At 39.6% G+C, this 23,015-nt stretch overlaps 1 protein-coding gene across 4 annotated transcripts in view; it reads right to left on the bottom strand.

The window, feature by feature from the left end:
- The window catches only part of PLEKHA7 (pleckstrin homology domain containing A7), a 275,644-nt gene that overhangs the window by 57,683 nt on the left and 194,946 nt on the right, over positions 1-23,015 (bottom strand). For all 4 annotated transcript variants that reach the window (XM_084630059.1, XM_084630061.1, XM_084630058.1 and 1 more), the window contains exons 9-11: positions 18,942-19,120; positions 10,731-11,219; positions 853-1,375 (exon numbers count right to left, since the gene is read on the bottom strand). In XM_084630059.1, coding sequence (XP_084486185.1) covers positions 853-1,375; positions 10,731-11,219; positions 18,942-19,120 — 1,191 coding nt within the window. The remainder of the gene's footprint in view (positions 1-852; positions 1,376-10,730; positions 11,220-18,941; positions 19,121-23,015) is intronic.

Genomic DNA, 23,015 nt, shown 5'->3' with positions numbered 1-23,015 from the left:
TGTGCAGAAAAGACAGTAGACACTACACAAGAGTTCTGTCTTGCTGCCATGGTCATTAGGAAAAAACTGAGGAACAGTTCAACCAGCTCTATTCTTTATGCCCTTGGGTGGAGGGCATGAGGACATCTATGGCACAGGAATAGCTCCAATGGAGGTGGTTGGCTAACAGAAGCCAATGTTGTGCACATGGAGCAATGCGCACCAAGACTGGAATCTATGTGGACAATCACTCGAAAAATGACTATGCACTAGTTTAGATACAATGGCTTACCTGAAAGAGCTTTTCTGCGAAACACGTTAACCTTGAAGAAGAGAAATTATCCACAACTTTGCTTCATCAAAAATTTTGAAAAAAAATAGCTTTATCTGTTTAACAACAGTGAGAAAAACCACTGAAATGTGTTTGGAGAAGGTATAAAAGAATAGTTTTTTAACTTAATATTAAACTTCTCCATTAATATTGTGCGTGAACATCCTATACATATATTTATGTAACAAGTACATATATCCTAATTATGTGTAGCTTAATATTGTATACATTAACCTATATTTACAGAATTTTAGAATATTAATAAGGCACTCCATTGAAACTATAAAATAAGAACATTTCAAATTAATGGGCTCTTTCTTTCTTAGCCACCCATTTATTCTTTCCATAACAACACAAAAATAAACCTGTGACAACTGAGCAGACGTAGGTTTGGAAAAAAATTTGTGTGTGTTACCGTGTTTACTTTTAGAACTTGTATGTCACTTCGATAACACAGTAAGAATTGCAGTTCAAATGCCTACATTAATTAGACAGATTAATATTCAAGCCTATGTATGATTACTGTTATACTCTATACACACCTTTACAGCATGATTTCGAATCCTCCTTGGAGAACCAGCAAAAGGTATGTCTACACTCCGTCTCCCATCAGATGGTTTAACAGTAACCCTTTCTGCAGGAGTGTGCGGTCTCCTTGGTGGGAAGATTTTTGGAGGTCCTGGTGGAGGAATATCGGAAGGAGATGGAGGAACAGAAATTGATCGTGGAACATCTAGTGAACTTTTTGCTTTACCACGGTCAGTAAAGTCCGGAGAACCTGCATAAACTGGAGCAGTTGGACTGCCATGTTTAAACTGCTGTCTCTGTTGCCACTCATATAGCTGCCATACAGTACCATCCTTATTAGCTTTCCTCTCCTCATGGGACATTTTCAAGTGGCTAACACGGTCCTGGGCATATTTGTAGTCACTTGGCAAGTTGCGATTTGGTGGAGGAGAGCTCCCTGAAAGCTGCCTGGTATTCTTTGGCAAGGTATGATAATTTTCAGGAAAAGACGAAGATTGACTGGGACCTTGACGAGTTAGAATCTGATCAGAAGCAAGACTGTGAGAAGAAGAGATATAGATTTAAATGTACATTTATCAATAGGACTCGCTAAAGTAAAAACATAAATCATCTCTTCTAATTCATGTTACCTTAGGAATTATACAAGATTCTGATTAAGGGTCCTTTATTAAAAATCACTTAAATGTGTACAAAATGAAGCTACTATTGCCCAGGTATCGCTATATAAAAAACCCTCGCTATTCATATATTAGATTGCAGTAATCTGGTATGTAATTCTACTTCTGAGAAATATTTGAAAGCCACAATTCTTTGATCAATGATCAGCCTGGACCTACCACAGCAGAGCTAGCTTTAAGGGAAAAAGTTACATTACCTGTATGTTTAGAAACACTAGAAGTCAAGTATGCAAATAACTGAGTCGTAGTTGTGTTTATAAACAGCAAATACTGTAATTTTTACTTTTAGTTAAAAGGTACCTTGTTCACCACTAGATGGTGTAGTTTGCTGTACAAATGTGATATATTAATTCATTTTAAAAATTACGTTACCTTAAAAATCAGAGAGGAGGAAGAAACCTCACCAGACAGAATAAGCAACTGTTGTATAGATTTTGCTTCATTATACATAAAAGAGATAAACCATTTCTTAAATTCTTTGATATTTGAACATTTGTTTGGAATGTTCTAGTCCTCATGAGTTACTCTTTTACATGATACAATGCTATTAGTCCTTGCTATCTTAAGCAGCACACAGGAATTTACAAGGAAATCCATTTATGGTCCTGCTATAAAAAATGTCACTTTCCTGGGTTCAGTACAACATGCAGAAATTAAATTGCAGAAATTAGCTCCACATTTGGCCAGCAGTTTTCATACGGAATCTGTTGGCTTCCAACTTTGACATAGTTGACTTCATGAAGTCTTTTCACAGCCTGAAATACCAGAATGATCCCACTGGCCTATTATCCAATTCTGCACTTAGCCATCGATAGCTTCAACATCTCCAGTCAGCAACAGTGCTCACTCTGCCAGACTTTATGGAAGACCATGTAAAGGAAAGTGTGGGGTGGAGGGAAAAGATTATATTTTCTCAGCATACAAGATGGATACGAGGAGGAACAAAAATAGAGCAAGTGGTTACTTAACAGTAACTGTTGTTCTTCAAGAGTTGCCTCTGTGTATTCCCACTCATGGGATTTGGTGCCCAGAGGCTGTGAAACTGCCTTGAAAAATTGTGACTCAAGTTGGGAGGCTTTTGAGAAATCTCATGTGAGAATAATGTCACCACCCTACTCTATATAAGGAAGTGCACACCCCACCCCAACTCAATTTCTACTCCCAGACTGTACAGTCCTGATGTTATTTAGAACTCAGAAGTAGAGGAGAAGGTGGATAGTGTGAATGCACAGAGATGACTCTCAAAGACCAAGTAACTGCTTTTTCTTCTTTGAGGGCCTCTGCACTTTCATTTATGGGATTCTAGTGGGCAGTGCTCCATCAAGTGGAACATGGGTGAAGAGTGCTTAGCTAAATACATACTGTAGCATGGCACCACTCTCCGAGACCAAATACTGGACCATGATGCTAAGTGCAAAATGCGATGCTTGGTGAAAGTGTACACTGAACTGCAAGTTTCTGCTTTGCGTATCTTCAAGAAGGAAACACATCTAAGCCATGCTGCTGCGGCTGCAGAGGGAGGCTCTAAGGAGTGAGGTTTTAAACTGGGATGTTACTGGTTTCCTAGTCAAGATGTAACAATATTCTTTGTACCTCCTAATCCAGTGTGAGCGTGTAAGAGATAAATGGATTCTCACTGGCATCTCACCCATATGCTTCAAATGATCAATTAGATTTTAAAAAGGGCTTGGTATTTTCCAGGTAAAACCAGAACATCCTCTTCACGTTTAGGAGAGGAGTTTCCCGTGAGTGGGAGTGAAGTCCAGGGAAGAACACAGGGAGGGAAATGCAGTAAGAGAAGTGGAAATCTGAGACCTTAGGTATGAAGTTGAAATGAGGCCTCATGGTGACTTTCTCCTTCACCATATTAGATGAAGTGGCTGGCTATTAAAGCACTAAGCTCACTCACTCACTCTCCTAGCAGACATTACTGTTATCAGGAAGGCTATTTGATCGATAGATGCTTGAGAGAGATTTGTGCAAGAAGTTCAAAGAGGACCAATCAGCTTACTTACGACAAGATTTAGGTCGCCTTAAATGGGAGCTCTTTAATGAGGGGAAACACATTTACCATGCCTTTAAGGAACCCGGAGATTGTTGAGTGAGAGAAGATAGGTTTGTTCTGAACATAACTATGATGAGCAGATATTGCTGCCATATCGACTTTCACCGAAGCTATAGCTAAACCCTGAGATTTAAGGTGTAGAAGCTACTCTAGGACTGCAGAGACCCCAGCTCGAGATGGTGTAAGTACTTTACTAGTGGCACAGATAGTAAACCATTTCCTTTTCAGTTTATAGCATTTCTGGGTGTAGCCTTCCCTGTATTACACTAAGCATGGCCTGAATTCTCTGAGAACAGAAATAGTCCTTATTAGTCAGAAGGTTATCCTCCAATACTGCACAGTGGAGCATTTCTGGGTTGAGATGCAGAATTCCTTCCTGGCTTTTGAGACAGGAGGTCTGGACAAAGAGCAGCAAGTAAGATAGTTTTCTGACAAGAAGCAAAAGATTCTGGGGATACCAGTGCTGGTAAGGTTACACTGGGGCTACTAATACACTGTTTGTTTTGTGCAACCTGATTTTCTATAGGACTCAGGTTATCAGAGGAACATGAAGGGAGTAAAGTGTTGGATCCAGTTTGTCTCTGTGTGCTCTGTTGAATATAAGTGGTATTTGGTGTTTTGTTCAGACTTGAAAAAGCCAATCATTGAGTGGTCCCAATTGGTGAAATCGTCTCTGGCCACCACTGGTTTCAAGTACCACTTGTATGGCTTCTGAGACCTACTGCTGAGTAAGTCTGCCTCCACATTCTCTCTCCCGCAAGCTGTAGAAAAATAGGGTGGAACTGGATTTGGATGTACCACAGCCTGTTTTCTTGCCTCCACAGATAAAAGTTGGGAATATGCCCCCTCCCCGCTTGCTTAGAGAAGTAGTACTTGGCTGTGTTGTTGTCTGTACATGGCTGTGGTGTTGGCACTGGTGGTCACTGTGAGGTTAGCGGAGAGGGAAGCAAAGGGTACCCTCAGAAGGATGTTGCCCCTATTTTCCCACCAATAAAACTGTTGAAGCACTTGAGGTGGAATGGTCAGTCTCCTCTGAAGGCTGTGAACATTTAGTGCATAGTTACCTGCTGCCCAGCTTTTCAAGGATCTAATGTTCAGATGTGTAGGATGATGAGACCATCAAGCCTAGTAGCCTTAAGAAAAATTGTGATCTTTACCAGGTGTTCTCCGAGAGTTGTCAGGATATCTCAAATTTTGAGAAGTCTCTCTTGTGAAAGAAAGGCTCTGGCCTGAGTAGAGTTCAGGACTGTTCCAATGAAAGTGATACTCTGTGCAAGCTGAAGCATTGATTTCTCCCAGATAATTAATTCCAAAGACTGGAAAAGATGCACATGTATTGAATCACTGAGAAGAGGTCTTGTTGAGAGCTGACCCTTTGAAGCCTGTTGTCTAGGTATGGGCAGATGAATATTCCTTTGTGTCTGATGTATACAGCAACCACCAGGAGACATCTGAAGACTTACAGGCCTCTGGACAAGTAGAAAGAAAGGACTCTAAAACATTAGTATCCTGTCCCCTCACAGAACCTCAGGTACTTGATATGATCACCACATGAAAGTAGTTGTCCTTTAAGTCAAGAGCTGCATACCAACATCCTGCGATAAAGCCATGCACATCCTGAACCTGATGAGGTTTCTGAGGTACAGAGTGGGTCTTAAACTGTCACTCTTCTTGTAGATCAGGAAATATTATCCCAAGAGATGCATCAGTGAAGAGGAAAGTAGGAGCCGGAGGATGGTGAGGTGGCCCGTTGCAGAATTGGATAGTGTCTATTACCCGTGACTAGAAGAAATCATGCACCAGGTGATGGAGAAGGATGAGAGAGGAGGTCCAAAAGGAGGGAGAAAGAATTGGAGATGTGGTACACATTGGTGTGTGGCTGTCAACCACACCATTAGAATTGCTGCTTAGAGGCTGAAGCTGAGGACCGTGAAGAGGTACGATGAGGAATCTTGCCCCTACACCAGTAGCTAATAAGTAGCTAATAATGCCTCTGGGATTGCATTTCTTGGCATTACAAGAAAGTTTGTCTCCGGAAGCAGAATGACACTCTGAGTGTGTAGCAAGCCTACGAACCTTAGTGAGTAAAGTCTTAGCTACTTCTTTCTGTTCCTTTGGCAAGGAGTCCCTCATGGCATCCTACAAGATATAAACATAATGGGACATTATGGCCTTATAACTGGCCGCCCAAACGGCTAGTTCAGAAAGAGCCAGATCAGAAGACACTTATGTCAAATATATAAAGCTTACTCTTTTGCCTCACACTGTCTCCCATGCTGCAGACACTACCACAGCTGTAGCAGGAACTGATATCCTTCACCTGGCACAGGATACATCCTGTCTGCTTGTTTGGACACGTGCAAGAATGAAAAGGAAGACAGGTATCTTTGGCTGTGTTGAAATTGCTGGAGCTACGAGGTGGAGACAGCTTCTCCCTGGTCTGCATCTGTAATATGACAAACAAGGGATCAGATATCTCAGGGGCCATGACCCCTGCTGGTAGTTGAAGAGTGTCTGCCATTCTCCCAAAGAGCTCCTAAACTGTTTCTGTTTGTCATGAGAGGAAACAGAGAGAGCTCGATTTGATTGTCTGGTGAGGAGGTGCCACCTGCACATTCCTCCACAATGGACCCTCTGAAAGAATCTCATCCCATTACTCAGATATAGGCAGATCCACCTGAGGGTAAAATGGATTCATTGGTGGCATCAGGATGCATTCGTACCAGATGAGGCATAGGCACTGGTGCCAAGTGAAAGCACTGTTCCAGAAGGAGAATCAGTGCCAATGCCTAGGTCAGTATCAGAGTTGGTCTTGCAGTTTCCAAAAAAGGCCTTCATAAAGTCCTGTATGTAGGACCACATTAGCAACTGAACTGGGCACTGCATGATATCCTTCTATGATACCTGGATTTGAGATAAGGAATGAGGTCTGGTTTCCTGAGATCTAGGCAGGGGACCTGCAAGTTCATCTACAAAGGTGCTCTGAGGCAGGTCTGTATTGGGACTCAAGATGGCAGAGAGTCAGGTAGCAGAAAAGGATTCAGTGGGATGGTTAATAGCCTTGACCATGGACCCCACACACAGTCAGATGCAGAGAAATGAAAAGTGTTATTAGAATCCGAAACAGTGAGGAGTCCAAGTTATTTGGCACCAAGATGACTGGTTCTGGAGGAGCACTGGGTGACCACACTACTCTTTGAGCCTTCAAAGCACTCATGGGTCTCAGATTGCAGAAGGGGATTGAGATGATGCTTCCTCTTTTTCTTCAGTTTATGACTCTTGTGGGGAAATGTACTTCCTATTCTCCTTCCTGAAAGTACACTTGACTGTGCTTGAGGTACCAAGCCAGAAGCGTTGGTGCCAGAGGTCAGGTCTGGAGTCTATACTGAGTAACGGTGCCAGGTGAGGAGTAGGCACTGAGGTGGGCACTTCCTGTGTCAGCATCAGGGCTAATGAGGCCTAAAATGGATGCTTTGGTTGTGCTGGATGAAGGATTCCCTGTCAGTACAGGGCCAAGAAGATCCCTGTCTTGAGACAGTAGTAGAAGGCAGCACTGAGGATGGAGCAGTAAATGGGTGTCTTAGGTCCTGTGTAAAAGGACCTTGGCACAGAGACTGGTCTCAGTTTCCTCAGCAGGCCTGCTGAGGTATCAGGCTGTAAACACTGAGAAGCCAGATGAACCTGAGTGTAGGTATGGCAAATCATATACTGGGTTACCAAGTGGGTCTCTCCAAGACATAGAAGGCACAGGACATCTCTGGTATGACTGCCAAGCAAGATGCACACCTCACAAAGCCCAAGGTCAGATTTATTCTTGATAAGGTGTTGAAGGCTCCCAGTTCAGGTGAAGGGTAATTCACTCTTAGCTATCTTATACTATTCTAAACAAACAGTTTAGAATAAAGTTTTAAACTAGACTAAGGGAAGTTCTAATCGTAAGGACACAAAGCAAATTCTGTTCACTTTCTAAAGCGGCAGCAAAAAAACTGAGGTAGGTGGGGGTGTGAACACCCTTATATAAAGTAGGGTGATGACCCTCACCCGTGTGTGAGAATGCTTATGAAATCCCCTCAACAGAGACAGTTGTTCAAGGCAGTTCTACAGCTTGATACCAGTGGAGCGAAATCTCACAAGTGGAAACGCACAGAAGCTTTTGAACAAGAAAAGAATGGCTCTTACCCAAAAGAGCCAAGAACAGGAAAAGCTCTCTGTAACAGCCAGAAGAGGAATTTTTTCATGCTATACTTGAAAGCGAAGGATATTGCTCAGCATGAGTGTGTTTAACAGGAAAGTACTAAACAAGGTTTAGCTTGGGTTTGACTCATAAAAGAATAAAAACAAAACCCAAAGAACAGATTCTTCTCAAGTTCTGTATTCACCATGTCTGCCTGTGCATTGAAGTCTTCAGATTGAAGGATGGAGCATCACCTCTGAATGACTACAAGATGGGGGAGCCCCTCACTCGGAATTACTTAAAAGAAAAATCACTAATCTCCTGGGAACATCTTTTAAAGCTTTCTACCTCAGTGATTTTCGACCTGCATAATCTTTTTGGATGTCTTACTTTACAAGGCTGTGTTACTGAGAGACAAAGCTCATCAATACCATAGAACCAGCTATGGGCACTATATGAAATGGGAGGAAGAGTATCTTTTTTAAAATGTCTTATGCCACCTTCCAGATATTAAACTGTTGATCCTGAGCCTACAATAATTATGCAGGTGAACCCCTGGAGCCCACACAGAGTATCACTGATATAAATAGGTCTCTGTGTAGACACATGAAGTCCACTAGCATGCATCACATTGCAGGATCAGGGTCTTAGTTTGTTGAGTTGAGCCAGGAAGCAACTTTGTATGTTTTTCATGCATCAGCAATTATGAGGTTTTTAAAATTTAAAATAAAAAACTAATGTTTATAAATATTACTTTTTAAAATGATGGTTATATAAATTTAAGAAACAGGCATCAGATTTATTGCCCCCAAAATAGTGCATTCTGCAAATCACATACTACAGACTTATTATAATTTACTGAATGACAACATAATCCATGGTCTGTGAAGCATCATAAAACTAAGTGGGTTGTTCATGGTCAAATCCAACAAATTAAAATAAAAAATGAATTACACTGGCCATCTCTCAAAGTTAATATTACTACCTTAAATTTCTATGGCACTCTTCATCACATCCCAATGTCCTTTACAGACTGCATGTCTGTACTTTATTGTACTTCATTCATCCATCATTAAAATGCATCAGCCTCTGAGATGGAAACACATTCTGCATAAGCAGCACATCACAACAGTGTTTCTCAGGCAAGGATGTGAAAAATAACATCTAGCTAAACTACTATATGAAGAGAGCACTTACTCAGGCAGAATGTAAAAAAATCAACCTGGATTTAGGCCAGGAGACTGTTGCTAACTAACACTGGCAAAAGTTCCCTATAAAGCTTTATGGTAACAATACATCCGGTTGTTTTATGTCTCATTCAAAAGATGGCATTTGCAATTGCAATGTCCCTAGCACCAGGCTGGGAAATTTGCATACTACTGACTCAGAGGAAAAGTGAAATCTGTTAATTTTCCTAATGCCTCCTAGTTAGGTACTAATAAAGTCTGACCATAACCCACAATTTTCTCTTGTGGCGGGGGGCGATTGGGGAATGTTTTCAGTGGCTTTCCTATAACACTGATAGATTTTAAACTGGTCTGTTAATTTTTAGTCATAATTATAATGTTTTTAATTTTTTCTCTGTTTGTGTGGCTAGTATATAACACTAAAGGAAGATAGTACATTGTATTTATATAGCATATATTAACAACAGTGCATGTCAGGAAAAAAATACTAAAGACAATTTCCCCTTTAACGGTATCCACCCAAACAAATAAATATGCAAATAAAACAGAATGATAAAAGAATTAAGAATTATTGAAAATATTAGCTTAAGGCAGCATATAGGCCTCTGAGGGTTGTTTTGCTTTTTGGTTTCTTTTGAGGGGAGGTAAGTGGGAGGAGTAGAAAACTAGAATTTCACATAGTTTGCATTATTAATTAATTGAAGTCTCTTACTGGAACTCCAGCAGAGAAATATGAACAATTTTAATATGTATTTAATTTTTTTTTTAAAATCACAGTTTGAGTCCTCCCTCCACAAGTCACACATTCGATTGTCTCTATTCATTCAATATTACCATTTCATCTCAATTTCTTAAGTTTCCTCTAATATCTAAGGCTCTGATCCTAAAAAGTTACTCCATGTGGGAGGACTTGTGTGAGTGTATAGCCCCCAACTAACTTTACTGGAACTCCACATGGAGTAACTTGCAGGATCAGTAAAAAGCAGACACCTATTACTTATCAGACCATTACTTTCCAGAAAGAGACCAGAGAAATACATATGTGCACACACACATTGAAGAAAAATAAACAGATGAAAACATTGGTAAGTTACAGATAATACAAACATTAAGCATTCCATCTGCCTATACACCCTGGCTTTCATGTAATTTTCACAGACTAAAAAGGAACAAGATGCATCTTATATGCAACAGGGACATTTTAGTGCTGCTTCGTTAGACATATTGTGCATCCAAAATACTGAAGAATCCAGTCACATTGCATTTCATATATGTGTTACATACCAACATGACCCATGTACAAGTATTGTAGGGGAAAAGAAATAGGGGGGAAAGGTTAAAATTTCTCTCTCGTGTTTTTAAGTGGAAAACAGAGGTTAAACTTGTAATCTATTTTGTCCATGAATAAAAGAGGACTTTAAGAGGTAGTGTTTTCATTTTAGCTCTTAAATTTTGAATAAATTCAGGTCAAAATTTTTAACAAAACATCTATTATGTTCAAAGAGAATATAAACATATTCTAATGTCTCATCTTTTCAGTTGACAATAAAAATATGAACACATTTAAGGAAATGTTTTCATCAGTATCATACTGACTTTTCCAGAATTCAAAGTACCTATTTGAAAAGTGTTATTCTGCACTGGATGGATGAGAAAATTAATAGTAGTCACTGTATACTGTCTTAACATGGTAGCATTCTGCTTCGTATAAAACAAGTTATCTGACATTTGTTTTCCTTTATTTTGAGAACACCACAATTAACTATTTAAAGACTGGCTTGTTACTAACCTTTTTGTGTCTCCTTTTTGGACTTTTACCCAGTGCTCCACTTGAGTCATGTTGTTTTTCCTTTGTGTCTGTTTATCTGGATTTGCTCTGGGAACAAATCCTCTTTTATACAAACTGGTACCATTCTGCTCCACTGGGCCAACACTCATGTTTAATGAACTAGGAAACGTCCCATTCTTCTCAACTGGCTGAGGCTGAGCTACTTGGGGCTGAGATGCACTTGTTAAATCTGGAAACTGATCAACTTCTCCTGATGTTAATGGATGCTTAGATTTTCCCCTCTTAGATTCCAGAATTTCTTTTCTGAAGACATAACGTTCCTCATCTTCTCTTTCTTTTCTTATCTCTTCATGCCTATCATATCCAAAGGTTTCCGTTGCTTTTTGATAACTTCCTTTTATATCAGCAGTATCCACCTTTGCATGCTCTTTGCGGGAATCCACATGGTTAACTTGGGGAACAGCTTGCTGATCTGCTTTTTCTGTTTCTCTGCAATGAAAATATGTGCTTTAGTGTGAAATCTTAAAAGAAAAGTCAGTGTAGATTTGCTAAGATTTTAAGAAAGGGAAGCCCACAAAAATAGCCTCTAAAGCTGGTGATAACCTGATGCACCAGGGGTGTGTGACTGCAGATAGGACTGGGTGAGAATCCTTTGTTCCCCCATTTATACAAACCATTACTAAGGAAGCACCAAACAAACTTATATTCAGCTGCACTTTCCTAGAAACAGTTATGCTTAATTATTGAAAAATAAACTGAAAATCCTGATAGCTCAGCATAGTGTTTAACTTCTGTAAATGTAAAATTGTGTGTTACAGGGGTTGGGAGGGAAGAAGTTGTAGACTTAAAAACAAATTCCCAGGAAAGGAAAACACCTGCTATGTGGTACAACCTTCTCCATTTCAAAGGGGAAAAAATTCTCTTCGAAGTATTTTTATAAGCTCCAAGAATAAGCCATTTCTGATAAGGAAGATATAGCAATATCCAGAGAGAGGCGAAGTCCCATCAGAGACAAGAGAAATTGTTCCAACCCTTCTTCAGTTTGGTGGCTAAATTTTAACAAGACTATCACAGATAAAATTGTTAAATATGTTATTTTAAGTACTTTATTTTAGGTATTTTCCTTTTTTCTAAATCTTGCCCAAAACCCAAAACAGAATATCTTTTGAAATTATTTGATAATTGGAAAGCATATAAAAGTGTTAGGTACTATTGCTGGTTTATGTTATTTTTGAAAGCTAGCCCACTTCATCTGTAACTTTCCTCATTTAATCCTCTTTTGGCACTTTATTAAGATGTCACTGATTTCTAAGTAGCACTTCATCTTCTCTGAAACCATATGACCAGATAGTCAGTTTTTGGTGTCAGCATCTGTAAAGCTTCAAAGTACGTAGCCTAGCTGTGAAGCCTTTTCTTGTAGTCCCTATTTATTAAATCTGCCTGAAACTTTGGCTGATATATTTTTAAACTATACAGGCAGTGCACAGATATTAACCTTATTGGTTTTTTAAATGCTATATCAATTAAACGATTTTTGAACACAGAGGTCCTAAACCGGACTATCCAGTGTCACTGTGACATTTGCATCTCCAAGAGACTAAAGCTACATTTTCACTTTCCTTTTAAGGGCCAGACAGAGTCTACACTGCTGAAGTGCCATTGTCTGAACAAATTCCATTCAAGAACTGGGCAATTCTGTAATTCTGTACAAGCCCTTAGCTGCCAAGATTCTAAACAGTTATAGAGCTAGTCAAAAATAAGGACACATTTTTGGCATACGGCTTGTCCCTTTTTTTGTTGAAAAATTTTGAATATCAATTTTTTTCACCCACCTCTATTTTTTGAAAAGACGATTTTCAAAAAAATAAATAAATTGAGGGGCCTCACCATGGCAGCCAGTTTTCAGGGCCTAGTTCAAGTGTATTCAGAGGTCCAGGAGAATCAATTCAATTGAGCCACCCTCCCATGTAACTATACGATTCAAATTGCAGGTATACAGGAAAGAACAGAGAAGCACGGAAGGTCCGGAGGTTAAAGACAGGAAATGGCAGCATGCAGGCAGCATTATCACTTCAGAGTCCTGAAACAGCTTAAAGGGCAATCATCCAGGCACAGCTACTGAAGCAGGGGAAGAAGCAAGATGGCAAAATAGCTACGCTTTGTCTTCTCTAGGGGGAAAAAAAGTGTTCCTAATTTTTTTAACTCAAGGTAAAATCCTAGTGAAGACAAAGCAGTGTGTAGTTTTCACACAAGTTAGCAGGTTCAGGAGATTTTGGGAGAGCCTACACCCATTAACTCGTGTTAAGAGCACACATTTTTTCTTAGTGAAGACAATCGAAAGAGAGGACCCTGAATCACTCCCCCACTCACATACAAAGTACCCCACTTTTCCTGTATCCATGTCAAAGCAAGGCAGGCAAGCAAGCAGCTCCAAATGTCTGGACAGAGCCGGGTGCTGATGTCTCCGCTATTCACAAAGTACAGCTCTCCCAGTCATTATAGGATGAGGAGGAAGAGAGCTTGAAAAATGCCCTGATGTCTAATTGCCTAAGGACTAAAACCATGCTAAGTTACCATTGGCACATCTTTATTCCCCATAAATAAATCAATTTTGCACCTATAAATAAATCTGGCCCAGTTATGAATAAATTAATTCTGTCCTACAAACAATGCCTACCCCTATCAAATAAATCTCAATACTGCAACCCTTCCCCAAGCTCCCACCTCTCCTCTTCTTCCCACTTGAAGTCCCTATCTTTCTCCTCACACTGCTGTCTTCACCCCAAAGAATGGGGTGTTTCAAGAATATTCATGTGTTTCAAGAATAAAGACTGACAGTTTAAATTATACAGGACAGTTTGAATAAATACACAGCTCTCCATAGTCTAAGCAAGCTGAAGACAGGACTGAATGATGAAAGATTCTACCTCATCTAATACAAACAATATTAAATAATCATTGCTAACTGAAAGAGCGTCACCTAAAGCAACTGGAGTTAGGGATATGAGTACCTTTCTGATAAAATGTCTGCATTTCCATCTTCAATAGTTAGTACTAACTCTCAGTCACATTTTCAGTCTTGTGCATGGTCATAATTTACATGATACTAACTTTCTTGGGATTTTTTCCACCAATTTTTGTTTAGATTTATAGTGTACTGTCACATAGGGATAAAAGACCAGCAGCTCAGCCGCGGCTGGCCCAGGTGACCTGATTCGAGTTAGCAGGGCTGGGGCTGTGGGCTAAAACTCTCTGTGTAGACACTCGCCAGCTGGGCCGCTTAACAGTTCAGTTCTCCTTCCAGGGAGTTATCGCTGTCTGATTGTAGGCCACTTCCCCAGTGGCCTATGGGGTGGGGAGGAGACTCAGGCCCACCCAGTACTCCAGGTCCCAGCCCAGAGACTCTAATGCTGCTATGTCCCTTTAACAAAACTACCTTCAATTCCTTGGGCCACTTCCCCACAGCCCCAGCCTTCGCTGATGCTTCATCCTTAGCACGGGGCTATTCTTTGTTCAGGGCCACCAGCCAGCCTGGAGCTCTTTCTCACTCCCCTGGACCCTGCCAGTACTGAGCTGTCCGTGGTGCTGCAGTTCCCTTTGGCCAGCCAGGAGCACCAATCACCTTCCTCTGCCTCCAGCCAGGAACTGCCTGTCTCTGGCACTGCAGGTCCTTTTTATATGGCCATTCTGGGCACTGATTAGCTGCTCCCTGCAGCCTCTCTAGGCTGCTCGGAGGACTTAGCTCCACAGCTCCTTTCCTGGGATGAGTGTGGCTGGACCCTGAGGCCTCCAGCAAGGAGCCTCTGGGTCTGGTCCACCCTGTCACAGGTTCAAATTTATTTTTCTAAATTGCTTTTCAGACTGAGAATTACATAAGTAAACATCTTCTGAATATTAATTCCTCCAAACAAATATTATTCTATCTTCACTCTCTGTTTTATTCCTTCACAATTCAATGTTAGATATGGGTGAAAAAATGGAATCAGTATGTAAAATTTGCAGGGCCTCCCTGATATTTTTTCTTTCAATTGTTCCTAGCCATAACTTAAAAAGAACATACATAATGGGCATCAGCATGCAGCCAAAACCATAATCACAGTTTTGGATCTAGATTCCAGAGCAAAAAGATTAGTTACTAGTAGGTCTGTTATTTGTATCTTAAAAAAAGAAAAGAAAAGTAATCTCATTACAGGTATGGCCACTGTGAAAACTGCTTCTGACAATAATTAACTGGAAAACACAAGGGTTCTGGAATTTGAAGGTTATCCTTTGTTTATTGTTTGAGAGTTTTGCCAAAAGCAAGCACTAGGCACAGTACTTCTGGGAAACTGCACTGTGAAATTTTAATCCTCAGAGCCTAAGGGTTAAGACCAGGATAAGCCCTCGGTATAAAGAGTTCTCTTTTCAGAATAGGTGTCAGAAAAGGAATACACTGCCAAAGTCAAAATGTAGAAAAGTAGTACTAAGTCAATTTTAAGAACAGGGAAAAACAGGAAGCAGCTAAAGACAAACCAACAGTTATTGGTTGATTTAGTCGTCCCCTCACCCACCAACCCCAGGTTAGATAGGGAAGTCTTCAGCAGGCTAGAGGATACCTCCTGTCTCTTACGTGTTCCTTTTGAGTTATAAAATATAGAACAAAGACTGGCACAAATGTTTCTGAATTGTGTAGGATGCTTACTAGTGAAGTGGGCCAAAATCTCCCAGAAAAAAATAGTTATCACCTGCATTTCTATGCAGTTACATCTGTATCTGAACTTATAACTTGTCATTAACTCTTCACTAATTTTCATTGCCACTTTAAGTAGAGTTTTGAGATCCCTCTTTGAAATATTCAAATGTGAATCTGAATGTGAATTTCTGTCACCTAGCTAAACCAAGGACTATTTGTTTCCACACAAAAGATGCAGTGGTTCAACAAAATCAGTTTTAAAATCCATTTAGCTAAAGTATTGCAAACCTTTATGTGGATATGTAAATCTGTTTACACATGATTTACATAGATATAATCCAGTTAAAGAGTAGTCAATAGAGGCCTGCACCAGTTTAGGTAAATCAATTTAAAAGCAGATTTTAGTTAAGACACTGCAACTTCTGTGTGTCTCCAAGACCCTAGTTCTACAGTCCTAGAACTTTTTCTAGGCCACTCGGGGCAGGCGGAGGTGGCAAGAAAATGGCAGTGACATGACAAAGAGAAAGCAAGATCTGTGATTCCTGGGAGACAGGCAGGTCAGGGTTTGCTGCAGAAGGAAATCTAGGCATCACACTCCTTTATACAAGTCCCTATCTCCCAGTCTGAGAGTTGCCCTCTGCCTGCCACTGTATACCACACCTTCCCTCATGCTGTGAAACGAGACACATGCACCATAGTAAAAAGAAAAGGAGTACTTGTGGCACCTTAGAGACTAACCAATTTATTTGAGCATAAGCTTTCGTGAGCTACAGCTCACTTCATCGGATGCATCCGATGAAGTGAGCTGTAGCTCACGAAAGCTTATGCTCAAATAAATTGATTAGTCTCTAAGGTGCCACAAGTACTCCTTTTCTTTTTGCGAATACAGACTAACACGGCTGTTACTCTGAAACATGCATCATAGTATGTTTAAAAAAGGCCACAACTTTATTAAAACCCTTAACTAACCAAACTACTTGAAAGGGCTGTTCCAGTGTGGATTTGAAATAGATGCAATGGCCCTGGATTCCACAGACCCAAGGGTGGGTAAGAGGGCAATGCCCCCTGTACACTCTCAGGCCTGCCTTGAGATCCTGGCTGGATCCCTTGAGATCCCTTCCTCCATGTAGGAGGTAGGAGAAATAAAATGAAGGGAGTCACACACTGAACAGACATGGAGACATACCCCCTCAATGAACAATGTTGTTCTGTGGGCCCATGCCCAAGCATCCCATTGGGTTACAGGAACCTCACATCGAACCCTTTTTAACTGACCGACTGCACTGGAACCTGCTAAAGGTGCAACAATGAAATTGAAAGCCCCCAAACTTGACCTCCTAGATGCTGGAGGGAAGGTGAAAAAAACCACTCATCAGTTTGCCAATTTTGCCATATGGGAAAAATCCCTTCCAGACCCAAAACAAAGTATGGCCATCAACATAGCCCCTATCAAAAGAGATCAAGCTCATTAGATATGGGTGGGTAACGGCAGGTCTCGAACACAGTCAAACTGATGAGTCATCAGCAGAAAGCGAAAGAGTTCAAACTGGCTACTACCAGCAGTAAAGGGAAAGAGAAACTACCTCATTCTACCTATCCCAGCAGGTAAGAGCCAATCAGCCAGTCCCCCCATGCTCCACTGTCAAATGGCAGGGGCTGTAAGGGAAAGAATATGAAGGCAGGAGGTGTCCCCCTTGCCTCCAGACCTATCAAAGCTGCACTCTGGTAGTGAGGAGAGCACTGTCACAATGGGAAGGATGAGACAGATCAAGGCTGAGTGTTCCACTAATTTTATGTAATGAATATACATGAAACAGAAGGAGGGAGTGAAAGTTCACTAAAATCAATTAACATCTGAATAAGCTGTAACAATGACCTATGCGTCATATAACTGAGCCAACATTAACAGTATCTTCTTGCTGACTGCATTTTGCTATTACACTCAGACTATCAACTTTTTATTTCTATGACGGTTTTTCAAAGTTTGCCTCTCAAGGACAAACTGATCTTGCCTCTTGGTTTGTCTCTCTTTTGGCGACCAGCTATAAGAACAATTCATCTTTGACTATGGCTCCCCCTTTGTGTCATATCAGCAACTCAGCAGGTAATAAGTTTTTTTCTTTATTATTTTTTACTTGAAATAAAGACATCTAACTAAATAACTTCTTCATGTTGCATATCCAGATATCAGTCAGAGTTTTCCAAAGAGGTATTTCATTTAAAAATTTACAGGAAAAACAGAATAAAAGGGTGGTAAATATTATATATCCTTGATGTGAACATTGAGGGAAATTTCTTTCTTGTGATGTTAGTATAATGCCATTTTAAAGGAAATAATTATTATTTAAGGTATGAGATAATCTTAACAATTTATTACTATTGTAGAGTTCATAGTCTCTTCTGATCCATCACCAAGCATCATAAAGGGTGGTCTTAAAAATGGAGTCTTTCTTACTTTTTGTCTATTTATGTCCTGTCTGAGCCAAAACAGATTTTTTCTCTGGGCTCTGAGAGCATTTTCAACTGCTAGCTCCTCATCCCAGCCTCTTTTGAAGTTTACTGCTCAATTATTGCTTTTTCCTGGACTTCTGAATTCAGCACTTCAGACATTAGCTTTAGAAAAAGTAGCGTCTAGGAGCTCCGATCACAAAGCAGGACTCCACTATGCTAGATATGTAACATAGAGCACATCGCTCCCCCAAAATGTTACAAAATGCAATGTTAGAAAATACAGTAAGGCAAGATGTTAACTAATACTAGTTTCCAAGATGTATCTATACACTTATATTCCATAACTAAAAAGCATGGGAAAATCAAAGTTGATAAGTACATTTGTCCTTTTCTTATAGTTTGGTTTTTACTCTCTACTCTTTAGAATACCCCTCTTAGAAATTTGAAAACAGTATCCCCATTCCACTCCTCTCCAATCGTTTTTTTTTTTGCCCTATTTTTTTTCTTTTTAAACTTGCTTCATTTCATTTTCCACACAGAGACTTAGTGCGCAGCAAGCCAGGGTGTGAATGAATCTATAGCACACTAGCCTGTTGCACACTAAGTTACTGTGTGGACCCTGCTACAGCATACAAAAAGTTCCATAGTGTGCTCTGACATACTGCACTCTATGGATCTTTAAGTCCAGTAGCAGGGTCCCCACAGTGACTTAGTGCCCAACAGCCTAGTAAGCTGTAATTTCATTCACACCCTGGCTTTCTGCATACCAAGTCTTCATGTGGACAAGCCCTAGTACTTTATTTGTGTACCAGCACCACTGATGAGGTCAAAACAATTTTGAACATAGAGTTTTCTTTACTTTGTGCTCCCTAGCTTGTTGATTCATAAGTATCTAAGTATACTAATGTAGGACCACTATAAAAAAACCTGCAAATTTCTTTAAAATCAGAATGTATACATCTTATTCTCTGATTTAAAAAATTAAAATGAAAACAGAATATTCCCTTGCTTCTAAAAATATATTTTAACTCACTACTCTGATTTTTGAAAAAACTTTCAGCTACAAGTTAGTAACATGTTGAACTTGCCTCTTCAGTGATGAACGTGTTTGCATAAGAGTAGATTGATTCATGGCACGGATCCAGCCATTCATATCCTCTAGGGTATCCGCACTGAAGTAGTATGTGCGCATTCCTGAATGCTCTGCCTGAGAGCCGACCATAGAACTCTTATTATAAATGTATGCCCTCATCCCTGTGTGGACAGCCTGTAAAAGCAAAAAGCAAAGACAAATTAGACAAATCTGTTATTCTGAGCCTAAAAATTTATTATAACTTGAGTGGTTACCTTAAAAAAAAAAAGTTATGAGTTCTCACGGTATCCTCCTGTACATAAAATAGAAGATATCACTCTACTATAACCACAGCAGTGAGACAAATGTTGAGTTTTAATGTCACTTTTTAATTTTATTTGAGATCAGTTAGTGCTGTGTAGTTCCTTTCCCTCTTTTTCCTATCATTAAAATAACACTGCAGCATTTTGTTCTGTTTTTCATACCAATAACTGGAGCTTTTCATTTTACTCCTATCTTACTTGATGCATTTTATTTGCTGTGAACACAATACAAAACAAACTAATGCATCTTTTAGCAAGAATTGCTTAAGTGAGTCAATTTTCCTAGATCATATCATGAAGCAATCTGTTTAGAAAAAACACAATATAAATCTTACCATACATGTTTTTTAAACTGGCATTTTAGGAATAATTGTATTGCATGTTAAGACCTTTAGGTTAAACAATATGCTTTTAAAAAACACTAAATTAGCTACAAAAACACTAGACTTGATGATAAAGTTAGCAACATTTATTGAATTATTAAAGCACATGGTACTGTATTTCAAATGTTATTGCATACAAAAAGCTTCCATGTGCTATCTCAAAACCAAAACTATTTGAGATATTTAGATATATGAAGCTGCCAGCAGCTAAGTATTAAACTTTAACACTCTGACATTTCTATTGTTCTTATGTACATAATTTTATATCAAATGTGTGTTTTCATTATTCTAGTCTAGTTATGTTAAGTCAGATCTTACCCACAGTTCCATAAAGACATGGTACCCACATTACTAAGTAGGTCTCATCAGATGCTCCTTCCTGAATCAAGCTACAATATTTCCTGTGTGTTACTTTATAAATGCACTTTAAAAGTAGACAATCGGAACTCATCTGCTACTGTTAACAGAATTAACAGCAACTGACAGCCATTCACAGAATCGTAAGTGAGGTCAGCAATTTTCAAGTTTTCTCTATACTAGTTAGTTCTTCAAAAATCCTCTATTTTGGCTTCAGAAGCTTTGATTTTATTTGGTTATATTTATTTAATCACAAAATCTATGAATCTCCCTCTTTTCTGTTGCATTCCAAGCACTGGAACTCTGACTATAAAACTCCATTCATCTTGTAGGCTCATGCAATCAATATTTTGAGCACATTAGTAATTTAACTGTTCACAGTTTTTGAACAAACTACAGCTAGTATCAACACACACAAATATGAACTACACAGAAGCTTTTTTGAACCAAGTCAATTTTTCATTCACATATACATATGTATAAAACAAACATTCCTTTTATTTTAAAAGCTACATTCCACATATAACTCTTATAGTTGGACTTGTGTTTTGATGGAGTCTTTTCCCCTTTGTTATTCTACACTGAAAAATAACCTACCATAATACTTGGCTTTAGAAATACAAACACTTTTGACAGAACACAATACGTTTGATCTTGTGTGAAGCTTCCTACATGATTTGTTATATACTCTGAAATTGCTGAGTTAGTGTTATCAGACTCTCACTTCAACCATGTGCAAACTTATTGTAGAATAGGGGGGTTTCCCCACTATTTCAGCACTGCATGTTTTGTAGACAACTTGCTCCCTTCCTTTTTACCCAGAATGGCTGCAAACATTCAAACATGGTCTTTCACTCACCTACATGACTGCTACAAGGGAGCCCTCTTATTTCCTTTAAGACAGCTCTATCATATATTTTGTTCTCGTGCAAGTCTTTTGGCTGCCACCTCCCATCTCACTAGGCGGGAAGGTTGATTGGACCAGCAGTGTGTTACAGGACAGCTTAGAAAGAAAGGGGACAGAACATGCCTGGGATTCCAAGGCCTTCCACATACTATTGGCTAGCCGGGGGGAGGGGAGAGGGTGGTGCAAAGTGGGAAGCTGACTGGGCTCTCACATCCCCCTAACTTCACCATTAATTTAAACCTCTACTAAGGTTTTTGGGGGTGCCTTGGCTGCCTACCCTCCCTCACTATAATTGTAGTATAGTAGCTGTGGTTTTGGATGCACAGAGTCTGACCACTCACCTGTTTTGGGATCAAGAACAAATTTTTTCCATTGTGTGGCCTGTTGGTTTTTTTCACCTTCCTCACAGTAAAATGGAAGCATAGTTTTGTTCAAAAGAAGTAGGACTTAGAAATTAATATTAGTAATTTGTAGGAATGTTTAGTTCATTGCAACTTGCTGCCGCTGTCCAGTATGGATAAAGGCCAAAAGGGCCAATTCCCAGAAGTAAGAGACCTGGAATTTTGCTGGTGGACCTTGTGACTATGGCAGAAGGGGAGAGTTGAAGGCTTTGCAGATTGAGGTCCCTCTTTGCTAACCTCCTGCCTTCCTTGGAGTGGGGAGCATGGGAGGATTCAGAAGTGAGTTGAGTCCTAAGGATAAGGTGAAGAGGGTCTACCCAAGTTATGAGGTTGTACAGTGGGAGCCATGCAACCTTGCACTAAACACACTTAAATACCTGGTATGTGAGAGTCACAGGAGATGAGACATGCCTCTCCCGAGGATTAAGTTAATGAAGCTGTAACCTGCTGCTTAAACTGAACTCTGTCTTCATTCACCTGTATATCCTAATTAATGTGGTATGTCTTTTTCTCCCATAGAATTCTATTACACTCTCTCTCAGAGTAGCCATGTTCAGTATGCAACTGGAAGAGAGTGCAGGACACTATTTGCCTAACAAACTGTATAAGCAGCAAGCAATATGTATATGGCACCTTTCTCCCTTCAAAGACTAAAGAAATTACATGTATAGCCTCAGAGAATGAGGAATAAAGGTGTCATGCTATGATCAACAAACCCTGACTCTCAATGGAGTTAAGAGAATGTAAAATTGGTCAAAATAACATTCAAACGTATTCCAGATATCTATTAGTAGCATGTCAAACATGCAAGAAAAAAACCACAATCTTATGCTGGTGTCTGATGGCTGTCACTGCTAGCAGACACAGAAGAGTTTTGAGAGACTTGTTTTTTATTTTAAACTATTGTTAAACACATGAACATACATAACTGGGGAAAAAATAATATTGGTACCTATTCATGCATTCAGATGCCTTATTCTGGACAGACAGAGGAAAAGGCAGGCCCTCTCCCAGAAGGCACAGAAGGAGAAATGGAGAGCAAACCCCAAGAGCATACCAATAAGGACAAGACAAGGACAAAAAAAGTTGAAGTTAAAATAGTAAAAGGATTCAGGTTTTCAAGGACTATATTTTAACACAAAACTACACTGATTAAAGTAAGTAATAACTAATATTAAATGTCTAGAACCATTACATTCATAGATAGAAATACTAAACTAAGAGAAAGTCACAATTACACAGAGAAAGTTAGCAACTTTTTACGCATGCCTCTGAAAGTCAGGCATCACAATGACTTATGAAAATACAGAAGAATAACTCCTCTTACTCTTAGGTTGAAAAGTGTCAAATTTATGGAACACTTATGAGCCAAAATTAAACGAATATCTCATCCCTAAGCTAGACTGTGAATCACTTTCCTGTAAAAAAAATTATCAACATTATGTGGAGAGGGAAGAGGAATTAGATATAACAACTCTTCAGGAAATCTAGAAGCTGAGACCACTATTTTCTCCCTCCTCTTCCTCCATTCTAAAGTCTGAAACAGTCCCTTTTAGGTATACAGAGCACGGCATTTCCTCAGTTTACATAATGGCAATAAATCCATTAGACAGATTTAAGGTACATAAGCTACCAGAGAGCCTAAAGGGAAAGCTCCCTGGTAGCATATGTGCCTTAAATCTGGCTATTGGATTTATATATAAAGAGTGAAGTTATGTC

The sequence above is a fragment of the Lepidochelys olivacea genome (assembly GCF_965140295.1).
Source record: "Lepidochelys olivacea isolate rLepOli2 genome assembly, chromosome: 6".
Lineage (NCBI taxonomy): Eukaryota > Metazoa > Chordata > Testudines > Cheloniidae > Lepidochelys > Lepidochelys olivacea.
Note: the sequence above shows the minus strand (reverse complement) of the source record. Positions and strands in the feature narration are given on the sequence as shown.